Source organism: Typopeltis vanoorti, chromosome 5 (assembly GCF_054136105.1).
Source record: "Typopeltis vanoorti isolate ZY-2024b chromosome 5, IOZ_Tvanoo_1.0, whole genome shotgun sequence".
Taxonomy (NCBI): Eukaryota; Metazoa; Arthropoda; class Arachnida; order Uropygi; family Thelyphonidae; genus Typopeltis; species Typopeltis vanoorti.
In genome coordinates, this window is record NC_143553.1 from 96221723 (window position 1) to 96242314 (window position 20592).

Here is a 20592-nt window from a genome sequence, read left to right on the forward strand (position 1 = left end):
GAAATCTTCCATTATAATTGCTTGGGCTGCACTCATTGTGTTAATCTGTAGATACATGGTATCTACATCTTCCTGTGGACTCCTCCTGGTCTATAGCAACAACCAACAATATATTTTGTCCTAGTGACCTGCATCTTACACCAAACAGCCTCAAATGAACCATCTCTCTCTCTCTCTCTCTCTTACTAAAATCCTCTAACTTCTGGTTTTAGTTCTTCAGCTATCATTAATAATATCCTATCATCTGTTCTGTTCTCCCTGAAAATAACCTTTATTAACCCTTTGTTAACCTTTATTACAATAACCCTGTAACTATATCATTTTCTGTCAACCAGGTCTCACTGATGCCTAGAAGTTTTGACCAGGTTGAGCTGACCAATGCCAAACACTCCTCTCGTTTATTCGCGATACTCCTAGCATTTGTGTGCATGCATTTCAACATCCTCTTGTAATCACAATTATCCTTGTGTAATGTCATTACCAAGCCATTTGAATCTAATCTGGTCACAATCTTTTCTGTACATACAAACATACTCATTTATCCTAGGAGTGGCCAGACATATGTTTGATTCCACCCCCCTCCAATAGCTCGTTTCCCTGGTTTTACACTTCCAACCTCTCACTACAAAACACTTTCTCTAAACATTCAACTCAAAAACCATTCAAATGTAGTCCATCAAGCATATATAAATTCTTTTGCCAATCAAATTCACTGTATACATCAATAAACTACACGCATTCCTCTGGCACAATATTCTTACTGATTCATTAGCAATCATGTCTTTCCTTCTCAATTCTGTCCTATCATACCAAGGCCTCAGAACTTACAACCTTTACTTCTTTACTCTTCAATTTTATTTCTTTCAACAACTCTTTCATATCTTCTCTCATTGCACATTTCTCCCTTATCAAATCATTTGATCTTGCCAGAACAATCAACTCGAAATTCACTTCTCCCTTCTGCAAACCAATAGCTTCACTAACACCCCTGATCTTCACATCTGGGATAAATGCTTTCATCACTTTCTCATTAAGTACACCTCTTATCATCAAATCTCCATACAGTACCTGCTCCCTATTTCCAGTTTTTTCCACTTTCATACTTTTTTTTCATTCACTTTCTTTCATTCTCCCATCTGCTGTACCACATAACAAGTGTTTCTCCAGTCGTTCTACCTTCTGTCCTGTGAAGGATGCTGCGTAAGCATCTATTTCACTCCATATGTCATTTCATCATCAGCTTTACTTTCAACCATTTATTTCATACCTTCATTCATACTTCCCATACTATCATTCACTACTTACACATTCTCAAGAACACTTTTGCTATCTTTTCTTACATTGTTAAGCTTCGTCACTTCCTTTTCCTGCTTTCCACACGACATGCATTTCTTGCACTCGCACACAAAACATTTACAACACACTCTCTCTCCACTCTCTCAACTTTCATACCATAACCTATTCACTCTTGGCAATGAATACATAGAACATACACTACATCATATAAAATATCTCATGCTAAACTCAGTGAAATATCTATTAAGATGAATGTTGCAAAAAAAGCAAATGAAATAGTAAATCATTCAGGGTTAATATTCAAGCACTGATAAAGCAAATTAACTCATGAGTTTAGTGCTCTCAAAAAATGCAGTACCAATGTGCATGATATTTTTTCTCACTAACCCTAATAAATGAACTATTAACCTCAAACTTCAGAAATACAACATGATAAGCACATTATATTCACAGATACAGTTTATAATAACAAGTTCATTTATGCTAAGTATGCTCCCAAATAAATGTTTATTAAAAATACCTAACTGAAAAACACATTGCTGTTATTTTCTTTTTTAAAATACAAGAAAATGTATTTAATAATTTAATCTGAAATGTTTCAATAATTAAATATCATTCGGTAATGTAAAATAACATTCATTAATTATATTAGTACTATTATCTAAGCAGAAAACAAATGCATACTATTTTCTTTCTAAAAAAAATATTCATCAGCTATTAATCATCTCAACTAATCAGCTAACAAAAAAATGAAATGTAGCATCAGCAGATAATCAAGAGATTACTGTATTTTCAAAAATAGTCAAAACATCTTTAAATGAGGGGATAAAAAAGTTACCTTCATACAATGCTTTATTTGGCTTTTTTCCTTCCTTAATATCCATTCCAGTGAGTGAATTTAATGTAATCTGAATAAAATACTGAACAGCATTTACATACTGCTCATTCCGTGAATTCAAGTTATCCATAACAAATGGAATTCCTATGTGTTCCAATATTTTTATTGTCTAAACAGAGAAAGAAAAAAAAAAGTGTGTGTGTATATATATATATAAAAAATAAAATTTTAATATATATAGTAAAGTTTGTGATGTTCACAGAAAATTCCATTCATTCACATATGTATTTCTGCATTTAATACAGATTTTACTTGAATCAAAAATATGGAATTTTTAACTTTATCACCTTAATATTATAGATATGAAAGACAGTTTAAATATAGAGAAATAATCACTGGAGAGAATCTAAACAAAAAATATAAACATATTTTAGCAAAAAGTTAGCATGCATTTATAAAAATTTAATAAAACAAAGAAATGGAAGACACCCAGTACATACTGGGAAAGTAGGTAAGAAAACAAGGGGGGAAGAGAGAAAGAAGACCATAATGCAGGAGCATGGGATAGAGATGAGAGGAAAGCAGATAAGGGGAAGAAGGGTGGGAGAGAGACAGGTGAAATTAAGGAGAGGTGTGATGTATGGAGATTTGATGCTTCGTGATGTGCAAAATAGAATGCCAGAGGAGTGCTTGCCTGGAGGAACGATGGAGTGTGACTATGGCAATTAAGCAAGGTGAACATGTGGTTGAGATGATAGTGATGACAGATACACAAATTATTTGAAAGGTAGTGTGAATCCAGTGGTGAGAGGAGATATGAGGTTAATGTTAGAGGTTGTGGAGCAGAGAAGAGTAAGAGGGAACATAGTGAGCATATTACCCAGATATGATAATGCAGAGTTGAGAAGAAGAGCAGCAATAATGAATGACAATAGCAAGATTACAAAGAAAGAAAGGCTTGGATTATGTGGATATCTGGAGTGCATTTGATGACAGAATAGAACTGTATTTAAGAGATGAGCTGCATTTGAACATGGAAGGACGCAGGCATCTAGAGAGAAATCTGTTCTCTTTGCAAGTGAGAGTGTCAGGGAGAATTGCCAGGGAGGATGGTGGCAGGGCCTCTTGTAAGGATAGTCACTTAGAAGATGGGAGAATGTATGGTATATTGCAGTAGATGGAGTCGGGGAGAATGCTTCTTGCAAACAAAAGGGATATCAACCTGTCAAAATACTGTTGGGATCACTGAAACACAGTTGACAGAAGAGGATGTTCTGACAGGAACAGAAGTAGAGGGATACAGCATATTAGCAGCAGGACAGGAAGGTGGAGTATTATTTACGATAAGTGATAAGCTGTATCCTCTCAGAGTGAAGAATTTGGGGAAATTATGCCAATGGTTTCGAGAGCATATAGTTGTGAGGTGGAGGTGGCCAGGAAAGGATATTTAGTGGGATGTTGCTATATGCCAAGTGCAAAACAGGTGATCAATGAGAGGATTTTAACTACAACATATAAATTGTGAGGAGAGTTCTTGAGGGACAAATGTCTTAAACATGTACTAGAGGGAACACAAAGTTTAAGTGTTTTGGATTTGATCCTTGCACCAGAAGATCTGATTGTATCTGAGATGTCATCCTTGCTTCTGGCTAGAGAAAGTGACCACATAGCTTCATTTGAAGGATGAATAGTTATGCACAGGCATCAAGGAATAAGGTAATTATGTGGACATATAAAGCAGGTGATTATAATAAACTTAAAAAAATCAACTTCAGGTAGTTCCATGGATGGAAGAAAGGGGAGGGAGGGAGGGAGAGAGAGATCACCAGTGCATGGAAACTAGTGAACAAATATTTATTAGCAACAATGGCAAAGTTATATATTATATACTTCAAGTGAAAAAGATGAAACATTTTGGTGTAAAATGGATGACTAATGAAATCAAACAAGAACTGCAAATGAAAAAGAGTTAATGAAAAAGTATAAAGGAGGGTGGAGAGCAGTTGAGTTGCATGAGGAATATAAGATAGGTCAGGAAAGTGATTAGCATAATAAGAAACACAAAACTGGTTTAAGAGAACAGATTAGCCTTGTGGGGGGGGGGGGGGAAAGACTTCTTTCATTATGTGGCCAGTAGGAGGAGAAATGATTGTGTCAGAATGACTTTTAGATGAAAAAAAAAAAAGGTTGAGTTACGATGTATTTGGTCAATTTGTTTAATGATCACTTTATTGGAGTATTCCATTCTAGAAAAGTAGGTTTTATTATTAGAGAATGAGGAGGGTTCAAGGCTTAGAAGTGCAGGAGGAGACTGTTTCAAATAGTAAGTACTCTGGATTTCAATAAAGCAGTGGGTAGAAGTAATTTTGCCATATGTTATAAGACAGTGCTTCCCAAACTTATGGATGTAAAGGTCCCCTTGGAAAATGCAAAATATTTCGAGGTCCCCACATCAAAAAAAAAAAAAAAAATTGTTATACAGACATATATTATTATAATATTTATATTCAATACAAAACATACACAGCGAATATCACAAAAATCAAATTCAAATATTACATTTTTAGCATCTTACATACACATTTGACATGGCACACTTAGTCTTAAAACATTTTAAATTTGTTTTCATTATTTCTGCCCCCCCCTCAACAAAACTAAAGTCCCCCAAGGGGGCCGCGGCCCATAGTTTGGGAAGCGCTGTTATAAGAGAATGTTCCAAGGAACTGATAGGTCTATTGACTTGGCTTTTTAACTCAAGTCCAACTATGGGAAAGGTGGCCAAAGGAGTGAAAGATAGGGCCACTGCATAAAGATGGGAGTAGAATGGATGAATATGTCAAACTAGAGACCAGTATGTATTTTTTCTGTAGTTATTAAGGTTTTGAACAAAAATTACTGAGAGATTGTTTAGCATCGGGCAGACAAGTGATAATATTATCTGAGGTCAGCATGGATTTGTTAAAGGATCCACTTGTTTTGGTAATTTGCTTGTCATTTATACTAAAGTTGCAAGAACTGTTAATAAAAAGGAAAGATATGTACTGCATTTTTCATTTTATTTTATTTTGATTTTACAAAGACATGATAAGCTGATATTTAAGTTACAACACATGGATTTAGATATTAAGTTAATGAACTAGATTGGGCTAGTACTGGGGCCCCTTTACCTTTATATCAATGACATAATCAGCAGGCTGTAGGGCTACCAATAACTCTTCCCAGCTTCACTTCATCCATATTGTTTATGGATGAAGTGAAGATGGGAAGAGTTATTATTAGTAGTATCAATGTAGTGGCCCTTGAATTTGAAGGATTTGAATATGCTAGACAGATGAGCAAAGAAATGGGGATGTCGATATGAGGTCTTGAAATTCAGGAAGCAGAGGAGGCAAGGAATCTTAGGGAGATGATTGATAGAAATTTGAAGTTTAGAGGACATACAGCAAAGGTAGGGAAGATTACACAGTGCAGATTTTTATAACTCATTAATATATTAGTACATTCATTTAATTTTTATGCCAGAATAGTGAGTAACACATGAGCAGTAGACATAACAATAAAGGAGATGGAATTCACTTTTATAAAAATATAACCCCCACTCTGCCTTCCCTAAGCAGAGTGGGAGGAGGCTGTTCCAAAGTGATTTGGTGAGTTTCAAGATGGACTGTAAAAGGGTGTTGGTTAGTAGTGGCTATTGTTTTAATGATTTTGGAGGAGAGAGTGGGGGAATAATAGTGCTCTGCTGAATTGGCACCTATGGAGACCAATTCAGCAGAGTACTGTCTCCATGAAAATCCTGTCTAGTGCATTTCAAGGTAGGACCTTGAACTGCACCAAGTTTTTTGGCAGCTGCAGAAGCTATAGTTGAAACGTGGTTGTGCCAGAAAGATCTCAGTATTACTAAAGGTAAGGGGAAGGCATGCGAGCTCTTTCTTGCAAGAGATCAGACTGAGTTTTGGTGGCACTGAAATTTATATGATTGTCCTTGTCCTGCTAGGATAGGGCTGGAGATCTGAGTTCAGGTTGTTGGTCATGGTAGATATCTTTAGAATTCTAGTAACTTGAGCACCACAAGGTTTGTTGAATGAAAAGGAGAAATGGAGTGTACTGTCATCAGCAAAGCTATGGATAGGATTGGAAGTCTGAGAAAGCAGGTCATTTATATACAAGAGGAAGAGAGTGGGTGAAAGAACAGAACCATGGAATACTCCTGCATTGGTGAGGAAATCTGAGAAGAGTAAACCATCCAGCACAACATGTAGTGAGCAATCAGTGAGAAAGTTGGCAATCCAGTTGCAGAGTGAGGAAGGCAGTTTGTTAAGTAGGTCACTATGCCAAACCCCCAATTGAATGCCTTTGAGAAGCCAAGGGAAACCATGTGAGTTTCTCCAAATTTCTCCATAGCCTGAGTCCAGAAGTGAGTGGTATAAGCAAGAAGATCATTTGTAGAATGCGAGTGGTGGAATTCATATTGCTGGTCACTGATTAGTTGGTGTGACTCTAGGTGGTTCAAGAGTTGGTTGTTGATGACTTTCTTCATAGCTTTAGAGAGAACAGAAATGAGAGCAATTGGACAGTAGTTCATTAGTTCACTTTTATCACCTTTCTTTGGGATGGGTTGGATGTGGACCTGTTTCCATGTTGTAGGGTAGATGCCAGTTGAATATGATAGACTGAAGAGGCAATAAAGGATTGGTATTAGTTTAAGAAGTGCCATTGTGTTGTTTAACATGGGCTTCCTATGATGAGTCCTGTGACTCCATGGAGGTCCAGAACAACAATAATAATAAACGCAATGATGGGCTTATATATCTAATGTTTGAGAAATAGTGATCTTAAACTGCATCAAATAAGTCCCCCCCCCAACAAACACACAAGATCACATATATGTGTAATTTTTAACTATGCCTTAAATGAATTCTGACAATAAATTCCTATTTCATTCTTTCATTCAGTGCCAGATATGGAATGACAGCTGCTTGTTAAACAAATTTACATTCTACCATTATTTTAAATTCAGATATTTGTTCTGTTACACACAGAAAGTTTTATAACTCATTAAATATAAAGCAGACATTATAAAAAATAAAGCATAGAAAGAATTTACTGTAAGACCAACTTGGATTAACGAAGGAAAAATATAAAGAACTGACACAAGAGGCATATAAAATCTGTTGAAGGAAAAACGACAAGTCCTTAATGAAATGATATGCACAAAAGACAAGAAATGAACAGCAAGGATAATCTGGGATAAGCTTATAATATAATTAAGCAAATTACAACAGGATATAAGCCTAGACTAGATATAAGCAATATATACTAGATATTTGCCACTCCCATATGTGAATGGCAAATATGAGGTACCTGCTGCTGGACTATGCTTTACTTCACGTAATATACATCTGTTATATTATCTGTAGACTGGTTCCTATTCTTCTTTCTTTTCATTTCAATGCAGTGGGAGTGAGCCTTCTCTCCTAGGTATTTGCCTCACTTAGCAGGTTGAAGCCCCAACCTGGCCAATGTGAGATGCTAATATGGCTGTGCCTTATAATACATCTCATGCTACATTGGTTATCATGCAGAATAATCAGAACCATGTTCAGAGGGCTTAGGCAGATGGTCCTGTTTGAGATGTATATTACAGTCTCCAACACAAGTCAGTGATATTGTGAACAATACGAAAGGTATGGTACTAATCTTAGAGGTGAACTTTACATTAGGTAAATCAAATGTATGAGATTTACAAATGAGTACTCTTGACATTGTCTGTAAAGAGATGGAGAGATATAAAATTGGCATCATGGGAATTAAAGAGACCACATGGAATGGAGAAGGTCACTTCAAAAGACAAGGTGGTAAGCTAATGATTTATTCAGGAGGTGATTCAAAGCATCATGGGATAACTGTGATACTAATGAAGATTCAGGCAAGAACCCTTCTTGGTTATAATCCAGTTAATGATAGGATATTTGTACTAGATTTAAGGCTCATCCTAACAATGTGCCAATCGTGGTAATTTATACACCCACAGAGACTGGCCTGATGAAGAGAGTGAGGATTTCTATGAAAACCTATACACTGTTTTGGGCTGCCTACCAAGTAGAGATGTACTTTTCATCTTAGGGGACTTTAATGCAAAAGTGGGAAAGAGTATGAGAGTTAAGACTGAGTGTGGCATGTTTGGTCTAGGTGAACATAACACCTGTGGTGAAAGATTGTTGAAATTTGTTCATGCTAACAGATTAGTTATTATCAATACTTGCTTCCAGAAACACCCACGACAGACCTATACTTGGACATCGAACATTGATAGGTCAAAGCAGAAGATTGATTACATCTTGGCTCTCCAAACAGTGGGAGCCAAGCATCTCTGATGTGCATTCTTATCAATGGTGAGATTGTGATAAAGACCATCAGCTAGTAAGAAGAGCCAATAAGACTAAGACTCCAAAACCTTCCAAGTCAGCCCACCACACCATGTCGGAGTACTCCCTGGTGGGTTTACGGACATCAACTCAGTTGGATGATCTTTTGGAGACTAGTAAGGATAACTCAACTAAAATGCTTGGGAAAGGAGTCAAGGTTATACCAATAGACCCACTGATATCAGATTCAACATGGAATATAATCAAAAGAAGGTAGTTAGAGAAACAAAGAGACACAGGGACTGAAGAATACAAGATTACGTAGAGAAGTCAGAAGAGCTATCAAGTAGGACAAGGAAAATTTTTATGCTAAATTAGATAGATAGAGTTGCAGATGAGGAGGCACAATTATAACAGGACGTTTCATTTAGTTCATGACCTAAAGTGCAAGTTTAAGCCTAAATTGAATGTGATCAAAGACAGGAATGGAGTAGTATTAACAGAAGAACTGGAAATCAAAAAAACAAAAAAAAAAACTGGACTGAAATGAGATGAGATGGTGGAAGTGCAGAATCAAATAAACAGAGGTAATCAGGATGTTTATTCCCTCTCTCTCATGTGTACTCAGTTCAAAAGATATTCAAAGTTTAAAGTAAAAATATATAAATGGATAATTCATCCAGTTGTTACCTATGGATGTCAAACCTAGATATTTAAAGCAAGGGTGAAGAATTTGATTTTAGCTTTTGAAAGGAAAAATCCTTACAAAAATATTTGGCCCAGTGAATGATAATGTTCTCTGAAGGATCAGATACAACCATGAGCTTTACTACCTTCATAAATAATCCACAATATCTAGATAATCAATTTCAAAAATGATAGAATAACATGTAATACCACAGTAAAATTAAATTTATTATGGAAATATTTTGTCTCACGTATTATTCCAATTCATGTGTCGTCTCCTATCTAGGAGGTTGACTACCATGATGTGACTCATGGTTAACTACGGGCATAACAACATGGTGAGGACCGTATCTATCAATACAAACAGTGAACAACAATAAGGAAGTGAATAAAGAAACAGTATAGAGCAGACGTTAAATTGGAATGCCTCTATGTGTACAGTCGTGTGTTCATGGATTAAAACTGTTGGGCTAAAAATAATTAAAATTAGTTAAAAATAAAATATAAGAGATTACAATTTATTTAATACAACCGAGGATAACAATTTCCCACACTTTTGGAAGAGGCAGTCGTTACAATTCAAGTTAGGTCTGTGAAGTAGGGCTTCAGCACTTTCTTTGTATAAACATTCATCTTTACATATGGATCTGTGCAGCAACTTGGTGTTTTTCCATCAGATCTTGTGGTTAGTGTTTTCAATTCCATGTTGTGCAAGGCCAGATTTGTGAGGTTTGATAAGGCAGATGTGGTCTTAATGTTCAGAGATATGTTTATTTACAGATCTTCTTCTTTGTCCATAGTAAGATAAGTTGCATGAACATGGCACTTGGTAGCATCATTGGAAAGAGTTTGTCTTTTGGAGAAGATAGCAGGTTATGAATTTGGTTGATAGGTTTATAGGTAACAATGAGTTGATATTTTTTCATAATTTTTGTCACATTTCAGAGATGCCTTTAATATATGGTATAGGAATCCTGAGGGCTTCTTGTCTACGTTGCTGTATAGGAGAGTGGTTAATTATTTTTTAGGTTATTCTTGGATTATACCCATTTAGTAAGGCTGTTTCTTTGACAATTTCCAGTTCTTATTTTAGAGATTCTTCAATAGAACAAATTTTGTGTGCTCTACATACTAAAGATTTTATGATGCCATATTTTTAAAATGGATGGTGGGCTGATATATTGTGAATATAATGACCTGAAAAGGTTGGTTTTTGGTAGACAGAAGTGGCAATGGATCCATCTTGTTTATGCTGGATGTGTACATCTAAAAAGGAAATACCTTTTGATGATTCTTTTCTAGCATGAAATCAATGTAGGTTGTTGATTTTTTTGTAGAAATGAGTGGAGTTCTGGTTTTCCATGCGACTCCAAACTGCAAAGATGTCTTCAATGTACTGCAGCTAAATTGTTGGTTTTGGGTTAAGAGAAAATTCTTTCTTCTAGGTGTTCAAGATAAAAGTTGGTTTGTGGAGTGATAAGGATGAGCCCACTGCAGTTTCTTCCTCCTGTTTATACACTCAATGAACAAAACATAGAGACACCTACCTAATAGGCATGGACTCCACCAGAATTCCATCCATGCTTTTGCAGTGTTCTCCACAATTGTGGCTTAGACATCGGTCCCAGATACATGTATCTGATGTCTTGCTCCCAAAGACAGTGAAACCTGTGGAGTATTCATAACCAAAAAATTCATACATATACCACAGTAATTAAATTTGTTCTCACATCCAAATACTTCACATGAAAAGACAAAATTTATAAACAAGAGGAAGGAACATCAATGGGCTCCCACCCTTATCACCAAACTTAGCCAACTTTTTTTCTGGAATACTTAGAATTTCCACTCTTGAACCAAAAGTAAAAATATGGCTTTGATATGTTGATGATGTCTTTGCAGTCTGGAGAACTATATTCGTTCCTAGAAAAGATCAACAACCTTCAATTTCGCATCAAATTCACACTAGAAAAAGAATCATCACAAGGTATCTCCTTTCTTGATATATACACATCCAACAAAATCTCTGGTATCCAGAGCACACAAATTTTGTCCCTCTGTAGAGTCTTTAAAACAAGAATTGGAAATTATTAAAGATACAGGCTTATTAAATAGATACAACCCAAAAACAACTCAAAAGATCACCAGCCACTTCCCTACACATCAACCCAGACAAGAAGAAGCTCGTAGAACTCCTATACCATATATCAAAGTCATCTCTGAATGTCTGTCAAATATTATGAAGAAATACAAACTCACTACTACCTATAAACCAATCAACCAGATCCACAATTTGCTATCTTCTCCAAAAGACAAACTCTCACCTATGATGCTACCTGGCGTATACATGTTCTTGTAAGATGTTGTACTACAGACAAACAGGAAGATCTATAAGTGGATGCATTTCTGACACCAAGACTACATCCGTTTGATCAAATTGCACAAATCTAGTTTTCAACTCCATGTCGCTCTATGGTTAGGGTTGCTCAACATGGAGTTGAAAACCCTAACCACAGGATCCAATGGAAAAACACCAGCTGCTACATAGATTATATAAACATGAGTATTTATATAAAGAAAGTGCTGAAGCCTTACATCACAGACCTAATCTTAATTGTAATGACTGTCTCACTATCCCAAAGGTCTGGGAAATTATTATCCTCAGTTGTATAAAATAAATTCATCAGATATATTTTAATTTATAGCCAAATATTTTAGTCTCCAAACACGCTACTGTATGCACAGAGGGATTCCGATGTAAGAAAGCACACTAATTGTTCCTCTGAATATAATTTCTAGTATTGTTTGTAATAACTTTACTGATGATGTCTTAAGATACTTAAGATGAAATATCTATATATTATTAAAATTTAATTACTGTGGTATACGTATGAATTTTAAGTTAGTTGTGTCCAGAGAGATTCGATTGGGTTTAAATCCAGAGATCTTTTGGGGGGGGGGGGGGGGGCACTGGATGGTCCCAAACTCAGATGAGTGTTCCTCGAGCCATGCTTGGGTGGTTGTGGCCTGGTGGGAGCAGTGCTTTGTCCTGCTAAAACACACCATCGGCTGCAGGATGTGCAAAGGGCATGAAAGTGTGTAAGTGATCAGCCAGCATATTATGGTAGCTTGCAGCATTTTTAGGACCTCTCTAGACACACTAAGGGACCTAATATGTATCACATGACAAGACATAATAGAATGACACTGATATAAATCACTGATGCAGAAGATGAAGGAAAAGTAAACTAGAAAGTTCACTTGCTACAAGAATTTGAAGCACAATAATCAGGATACAAAAGAAAAAAAAAATGAAAAAAAAGGCTGCACAAAACTTGCAGCTTTAGCAAGAAAGCATAACTTTCATTTGAGAATTTTTCCTTATCAAAGCTTAAAAGTAATTGTTTTTTTAAATGAATTTTTTTGCACTCATACAATGACATAATATGAAAACTTATAACATTTGGATTATTTTTGTACCAATCATCATATCCTCATGCATATATCACCAAGAGAACTTTTTGAAACTACTTTCTAGGTAAACAGAAATTAACATACTCTTTCACAGCTATTATGGCAAATTCCCCCAAGTACTCTAATGCAGGCTAAAGAAATCTCTCCTTGTTTATCCTTCTTCATAGCATTTAGAAGTTTTTGAACACCATTTTCCTTCATTATCAATTCTGCCCCTGCAGCATCTCTTGAAAGAACCACTAAATTGTTTGCAGCCTATATCATTAAAAAAAAGATGAGGAGGATTAAAATACTTATTAAAGTAAGAAATATAAATAGACACAAAAAGGTGCACTTTGTAACAGCATTTTTATATAGTGACACTACTTATTATCACATTTCTAAATTTTAATCATCATCCAGTTTTGAAACTAAGTATGAAAATAACTGCATTTACAACCTGTGTATAAGCAAATATAATCAGTCATAAATTTTTACATACAATTCAGTGTTAAAAATATTCAGGGTTGAATTCTTTATTGCTGATATTTCAATAATTTTTTTCAAAGAGTATGTGTCATGTTTGTAACAAATTTACAGTATCAAAATGTACCTCAAATGGGAAATTTCTGTAAAAATCCAAGTGTGTCAAAAGTTGCAGTATGACTTACAAAATGCTGAATCATTTTCAGTAAATACCAGAAACATTTCAATCATTTCTGTCAATAAAAATGATTGAAACTAAAGATGAATACAAGATGTCGCATGGACATCTTTTTGTAGACATCCTAAATACAAAATTTACTAAATTCCAACCAGCCAGAGTGGAGTTTATCCAAATCTTATTGCACCTATGGTATTAATGTACTACAGGATACAGATATCATTTCGAAGAATTATTATTATTATGGGCAACTCCAAGGAATCCTTGGACTCATCGAGAGAGGCTCTAAAATCATATCAAGAACTATCCAACATCTGCACAATATCTATCATACTTTGCTTTGAACTTATTCACAGTCATGGCACCCACAACAGACTCTGGCAACCTATTCCACTCATTCTGACTCTCTAAGCAAAAAATCTAGTTCTAATACCCTTGCTCAGTTTCCATGGATGGTCCCTAGTTCTTTCACCAACACACCTGTTCTGAAAAATTCCCTTTGAATTAATCTTGTAAAAACCCTTCAGTAATTTGTATGTCTCAATCATATCACCCTTTTCCACCTATCAACCAGTTTCTGTAACCCACAAATCTTCTATATCACCTGGGTGTCCAACAGCTAAATATTATTATTAGATCTCCACAAAGTCATCTAGTTCTTACCTCTTTCTTAACTGCACAAAAACTTAGTTTCCACAGATATCCCATTTTCATTCCTCACCTTCCATATAATGAAAATTTGTATCAATCAATATCCTATAACATCCTCTCAAAAGTTTATAGACCACTATCATATCATCCCTCTTTCTTCTGTCTACGAATGTCTGCAGTCCACATACTCTCAACCTATCCTCGTAATCTACATATCATTTTTGTAACTCTTTTTTGCAGCCTTTCCACAGCGTCTTTATCCTTTTGAAACCTAGGAGATCAAATATGAGCACAGTAGTGCAAGTGCAGTGATACCAAGGTCTTATAAAGATGCAAAACGACTTCCATATCCTTACATGTCAATGTTCATTTCAACATCACAATTATCTTCTGAGTTGTATTTGCAATTTTTGATGTGACATTTCGACTCCAACTTTCTATCCACTATACCTTACAGGATTTCAGTTGATGGAATTTTTCATTTTATGGAGGGTGGGGAAAGGACAAGAAGGCATCCTTGGAAACTGAGAATGAATGCTGCTAAGAAGGGGTGAGGACTAGATTTTTCTCTCATAAAGTGGTGCATGATTGGAATGGATTGACATTGGATGTTGTGTGTGTGCAAGAAGTGTAAATGAATTAACAAGTATGATAGCTGTGCATATTGTATGTGGCCTCCCTTGATGAGTCCCTGTTTCTCTAGAGGTCTTTCTTAATAATAATAATACCTCCAAGATCTCTGGCTTCATCAGTTACTCCAAGCATAATCCCACCACTATAATATGTTGATGGATATCACATCAGGGCAAAGTGTGCATAACTTCACTTACTAACATTGAATTGATAGCCATTATCATTTGCCCACACTTCCAGCCTACTCAAATTACCATGTAAATACTGTATATCAGTGGTATCTCTGACTGCCGTGCCTATCATTGCATCATCAGCAAAAAACTAAAGATCCCCTGTCAGTCCCTTTCTAATATCATTAATATACAGATTAAACAACAATGGTCCAAGCTATATAACTGAGAGGAGACCACCACATAGCCTTAAAAGGAATGCGGAGAACTGATCAAGGCTTCTGACCTAATGTCCAATCCTCAACTTCTCATGATGCATCCTGTTAGGTATCTATCTGGATACTGAACGAATGAGGATGGGCTGGCAATTTGGAATTGAGCCAACCAAATTGTATTCTTAATGGCTTAAACCAAAATAAAAAAATGATGGTACAAAATGACAGAATGTATGCCGGGTGGGGTGTCGCCTGGTTAAACAAAGCCCCCGTTGTTTTTGCCAGTGAACCAGTGCAAACAGTGAAAAGTCAGCTACTGGAACAAATCCTAAAACCCACCCTAACTCAACATCAGAGTTCAAGTTCGGTACTATCAACATAAGAAGCCTGAATGGCAAAGAAATGGAGCTAGCCGAGGAATTGGATAACCAGATTGACATAATAGGGATGACTGAAAAAAAATAGGCAAAAACTGGCGAGATCTTTCTGAGCAATAAATACAAAATGTTATATTCAGGCAATGACAATCAAGGGAAAAGAAGGAGTAACCATAGTATTCAACACTAAATACGAGGCTAATCTTCTTGAATAACAAGCAGTCTCAAGTAGAGTGACCTGGGCAAATATGAGAATAGGGAACTGGACAAATATGAGAATAGGGAACTGGACAATCAGACTTATCTGTGCTTATGGTCCCACAGAAGGTTCTACTAAGGTAGAAGTGGAGGAATTTTTTGAGGCTTTAGAGAAAGCAACTGACACAATGAAAAAGGAAAAGTTGGTCCTTGTTGGGGATCTAAATAGCAGAGTAGGAAATGATTGTCAGACATACTAAAATATTTTGGGAAAATTTGGAGAAAAGAGCAAAGCTAAATAATAATGACAAATACTTGTTGGATTTCTGCTCACGATATGGACTGGTTATTACTAACACAATGTTCCAACATAAAAGTGTGTACAAATTCACATGGAGAGAATGCAAGGAGTAAGAAAAGTCTCGTCGACTATGTTATTGTTGATAGTGATCTTTTCTTCTTGGTGCAGGACACTAGAGCATACAGATGATTTGAAATTGGAAGTTATCACCATTTAGTCTTAAGCAGGATAAAATTGAATTTCATATTCAAAAGAAGAAGATGTAAGAAAGTTTTAAAGCAAATAAAAGTTGAGCAGCTCTCAGATCTGAACTGTAGACTAAAATACACAAACATGATTGAAGAAAAAATTAAAGAGTTTGAGAACAGGAATCAAATCTTGGAGATCCAGTAGCAAGCCCTGAAGAAAACATTGATTGATTCAGCCCGAGAAGCATGTAGTGAGGTTGTCTGTAAGGATAGAAAAATCAGAACTCAGGAAGTCAAAGAGGCAGTGAAAGAAAAGAAGAAAGCATATCAGAAGTTCCTGGCAAATAATTCAGCTTGTGCTCTTAGAGAATACAGAGACAAATGTAAGAAAGCTACACACTGTGTAAAACTAGCTAAACAAAAGTCATGGGAGGATTTGATAAGAACATAGAAAATAAATATCAAGAAGGTGGCAAAATATTCTCGAGGTTGTTGAAGAAGCTCAGAAATGGAGAAAACAGTGCTGTAAAAATTAAAGATGATAAAGGTGACATGAAAACAGGAGAAAAAGATATACTTGAGGTATGGAGCAATTACTTCGAAAAATTGCTAAATGAAACAAGCAGTGATGACAGCACAGTGGTAAAAATCACTGACTAGGCATGCAGTCAGGAATACATACCCATACTAGAAGTAGAAAAAGTCATCAAAAGCCTGAAATGTGGTAAGGCAGCAGGAGTAGATGATATTCAACCAGAAATGCTCAAGTATGGAGGTATAAAAATCCTACAGTGGCTGCACTGCACAGTTCAGAAGGTCTGGACAGAGGGATGAATTCCAGATGATTGGAGTAGAGCTCTCATAGTACTCATGCATAAAAAGGGAAATAAAACTGAATGTGAGAATTACGGAGGTATTTCTCTACTGAGTGTTCCTGGAAAGATATAAAGATATATGTAAATATACTTGAGAAATGGCTGAGAAGGATTGTGGAAGAGAACCTTGGTGAAGAACAAGCTGGATTCAGGTCAAATAGAGGCTGTCAGATCAGATTTTCACTTTACAACAGATAGTTGAGAAATCTTGGGAATATAACAAAGATCTGTATTTAAGTCTTGTAGATCTGGAAAAGGCATATGACAAGGTGCCAAGAGAGAAGCTATTCGAAACGCTACAGTTATATGGTGTCAATGGGGTATTACATCAAGCAATAATTAGTCTTTATTTGAGTTGTAAGTCAGAAGTTAGAATTGAAGGAAGTACAGGAGGGTGGTGTAATTTTTCATGTAGTGCTATCATATCCTGTACACCCCTTGAAGGTGTAATTTGATGATGGTTCAAGGCTGATCCCCCTTAAATAATACGACAGATTCACATCCCTCCTCTACCACTTTCTGGTACTTGTCCATCAGCCACTCACTTAACCAAGCCAATAATTAACATTACTATTTTCCTGAACCCATGGAGTCACAAGATCCATCGTGGGAAGTCAACACTACTGAACCCAAAGTCTATCATACCACTCCTTAAAATCATGCACAGTCTGCATGTTCAGCACCCTCTCAGCCAATGCATTCCATGCTCCTACCACTCTCCATGCAAAAACAACTTATCTCCCGCCCTTTTACTCACTACTTCCTTTTGCCACTTCTAGGGATGGCCTCTTGTCCTTGTTCCTTTCTGTCGTTTTAACACATGAAAAAAAATCCTGAATGTCAGCACAATAACAATCTCTTCAATAGCTCAAATGTCTCTATCATATTACGCTATACGCTAACCACTCTCCAGCCACAAGGCTGCAGGTTTGAATCCTGCCGTGGGCATGGATGTTTGTGATTGTCTGTGGAAATATTAGTGGTGGTCGGCGGTAGATGGCGTTGGTGTAGTGAGGTCAGTTGGTGGATTGTGTGGTGGAGACAGAGCTGTAGAGTAGGTGGCCTCCCTGGAGGTGTCAAATAATAATAATATCTCCCCTTCACACACACAAACATCCCCTCTATCTACCAAACTCTGTAGTCCACATGCTCTCCATCAATCCTCATAATCAACATTATACAGTCCTGACATAATTTTTATTATCTGTCTCTGCATCCCCCTCCAAGGTTACTTCATCTCCTTCAAATCCCAGTGACCAGATCTAAGCACAAAAATCCAGATGTTGTTCAATCAAAAGCCCTATACAACAGGACCAGCAAAATTTTATCTCTCATGGTCAATGCTCTCAACATTTGCTGCAATTCTCTGAGATGTCTTCACAATCCCCTGCAGTATGTCCCTAGAACTCTACATCTCTATCCACAATCACTCCAACATCCCCTGCTCCTTTCAGAACAACCTCACCAACTGAACACAAGCATCCCTTCTGTGGATCCCAAATTTTAAAACCTTACATTTAGTTGCATTAAAATGACATCCCCCATGCCTTTGTCCACCCTTCTATTTTATTCAAATCCTCTTGAAGAACCAAAACATCGACACCATTATCAATAACTCTCCCAAGCCTCACATCATCTGCAAGCAACTGAAATACCCTTGTAGTCCTGTGACAATATCATTGACATAAAGATTGAACAGAAATGGTACCAGGACTAAACCCCATGGAACTCAACTTGTAAGCTTCCTACACCCTGATACTGTTCCCCCATATACAACGCTCTGATATCTATCAGAGAATCAATTACCAACCTGATATCTAAACCCACATGATGCAACTTGTCATGTGGCACCCTGTAAAATGCCTTGAAAAAAATACGAAAAAAAATGCCCCATCCTTATCCACTGCTCTTGTTACTCTATTGTAAAAGGCAACCAGATCACCAAAACAAGAGCACCCTTTAATAAATCATGCTAGCCTATATAAATAATGTTACCCTTATCTGCCCAATTCTGTATGAATTCTTACCAATTTCTCCAAAATCTTAACTACAGAAGAAATACAAACAGTCCCACAGCTTGATACCTCCATTCCACCACCACCACCTTAACTCAATTGTAACATTCCACTCTCCAGGAACCTTCCCCATTACAAAACTTTCATTAAACAGCCAATTAACTTCACAGTCAGTTCTACAGCATTCTACCAAAACACATGGTGAAACCCATCCGGTCCCCATGCCTTATTGATATTTTGTGTACTCAATATTCAGCATACATACCCCTTCATTCAACTCCAACACCTCACCACTCATTATCCCTCTAGGAATAAAGTTTTTAGTACCAGGATTGAACCTTCATAAAGTGATCATTAAATAGCTCAACTATGTCATCAACTTTGGTCACCCAATTCCTCTCCATCCTGCAAGATAATTCATCCACTATCATTTTTCCTCCCACTCACCACATAGCGAAAAAACTCCCTGGGATTCTCCTTGGATTTTAGTGCCAGTCTCCTCTCATATTCTAATTTTTCTCTCCTTACAATATTAGTCACTTTCCTAGCCTGAGCCATATATTCCTCATGCAATTGTTTTCCACCTTGCTCTTTACATGCCTTCCATGATCTCTTTTTCTTCTGCAATTCCCCTTTTATTCTTTTTTGTCATTCATTTGCTTCCAAATTGCTTATCTTCTTCATTCAAGGTATACAATATGTCATTGCTGTCAATATTTTTTTCTCAAGTATCTCTCATGCACTAATGATCTCCCCCCCCCCCTTCTTTTCTACTTTCATCGACTGCACTGCTGCAAGCTGGTTTCTAAGTCTATAACAGTCACCCATCTTATAATTCCACATAACTTCCTTCTGTTTTGTACTACCTTCTTGTACCTATTCATCCTCCAAGTCAGGACTACATGGTCACTCTCACAGGGGATAAGTACGACCTCAGTCACAATCAGATCCTCTGATGCTATGACCAAATCTAGAACTCTCAATCCTTGTGTTTCCTTCACTACATCATGCCTAAGACAGCTGTCCCTCAAGAAATCCAAAAATTCAGTTCCCTTATTACTGCACGTTGTCGCCTCTTCCCAGTTTATATCTCTATAGTCGAAGCTCCCCCCATCCATGATGATCACCTCTGCATTGCACTTGCCAAACTAATTTGCCTAAACATTTTCTGCTCATCAGCACATATATTCCCTGGTCTGTAGCAACATTCCACTAAATATCTTGTCCGATAAACATCCATCTCACACCATATATGCTCAAAGCCATTAGTGAAAAACTAAGATTCTCCAATCTGAGAGTGCACAATTCATCTCTTATCACAAGTAACACTCCACCACCAAGTTTACCTTCCCTATCCTGCCAAAATATATTATACCCTTCAATTTCTATACCTGTTAGAACATCCTCCTCAGTTAACCAAGTTTAACTGATACCAACAACCTTTTGATAGACTGAGTCAATCGATGCCACAAACTCATTCCCTTTATTTCTAATGCTCCTAGTATTTGTATACAGAAAAATCAGTGTATTGCCAGCACCTGTCTCTGAAATATAGTGTACACCTCCTTATTTCTCAAGCCACTATCCCCACATGAGACCATTCCTGCAAAATTACACCTGTGCAACTGTAGTTTCTCTGTCCTGACACACTCACTTGCATAGC

At 36.7% G+C, this 20592-nt stretch overlaps 1 protein-coding gene across 2 annotated transcripts in view; it reads right to left on the bottom strand.

Moving 5' to 3' along the window:
- unc-45 (unc-45 myosin chaperone) overlaps positions 1-20592 on the bottom strand; it is a 368157-nt gene that overhangs the window by 297666 nt on the left and 49899 nt on the right. For both annotated transcript variants that reach the window (XM_090393271.1, XM_090393270.1), the window contains exons 5-6: positions 12748-12918; positions 2135-2303 (exon numbers count right to left, since the gene is read on the bottom strand). In XM_090393271.1, coding sequence (XP_090249397.1) covers positions 2135-2303; positions 12748-12918 — 340 coding nt within the window. The remainder of the gene's footprint in view (positions 1-2134; positions 2304-12747; positions 12919-20592) is intronic.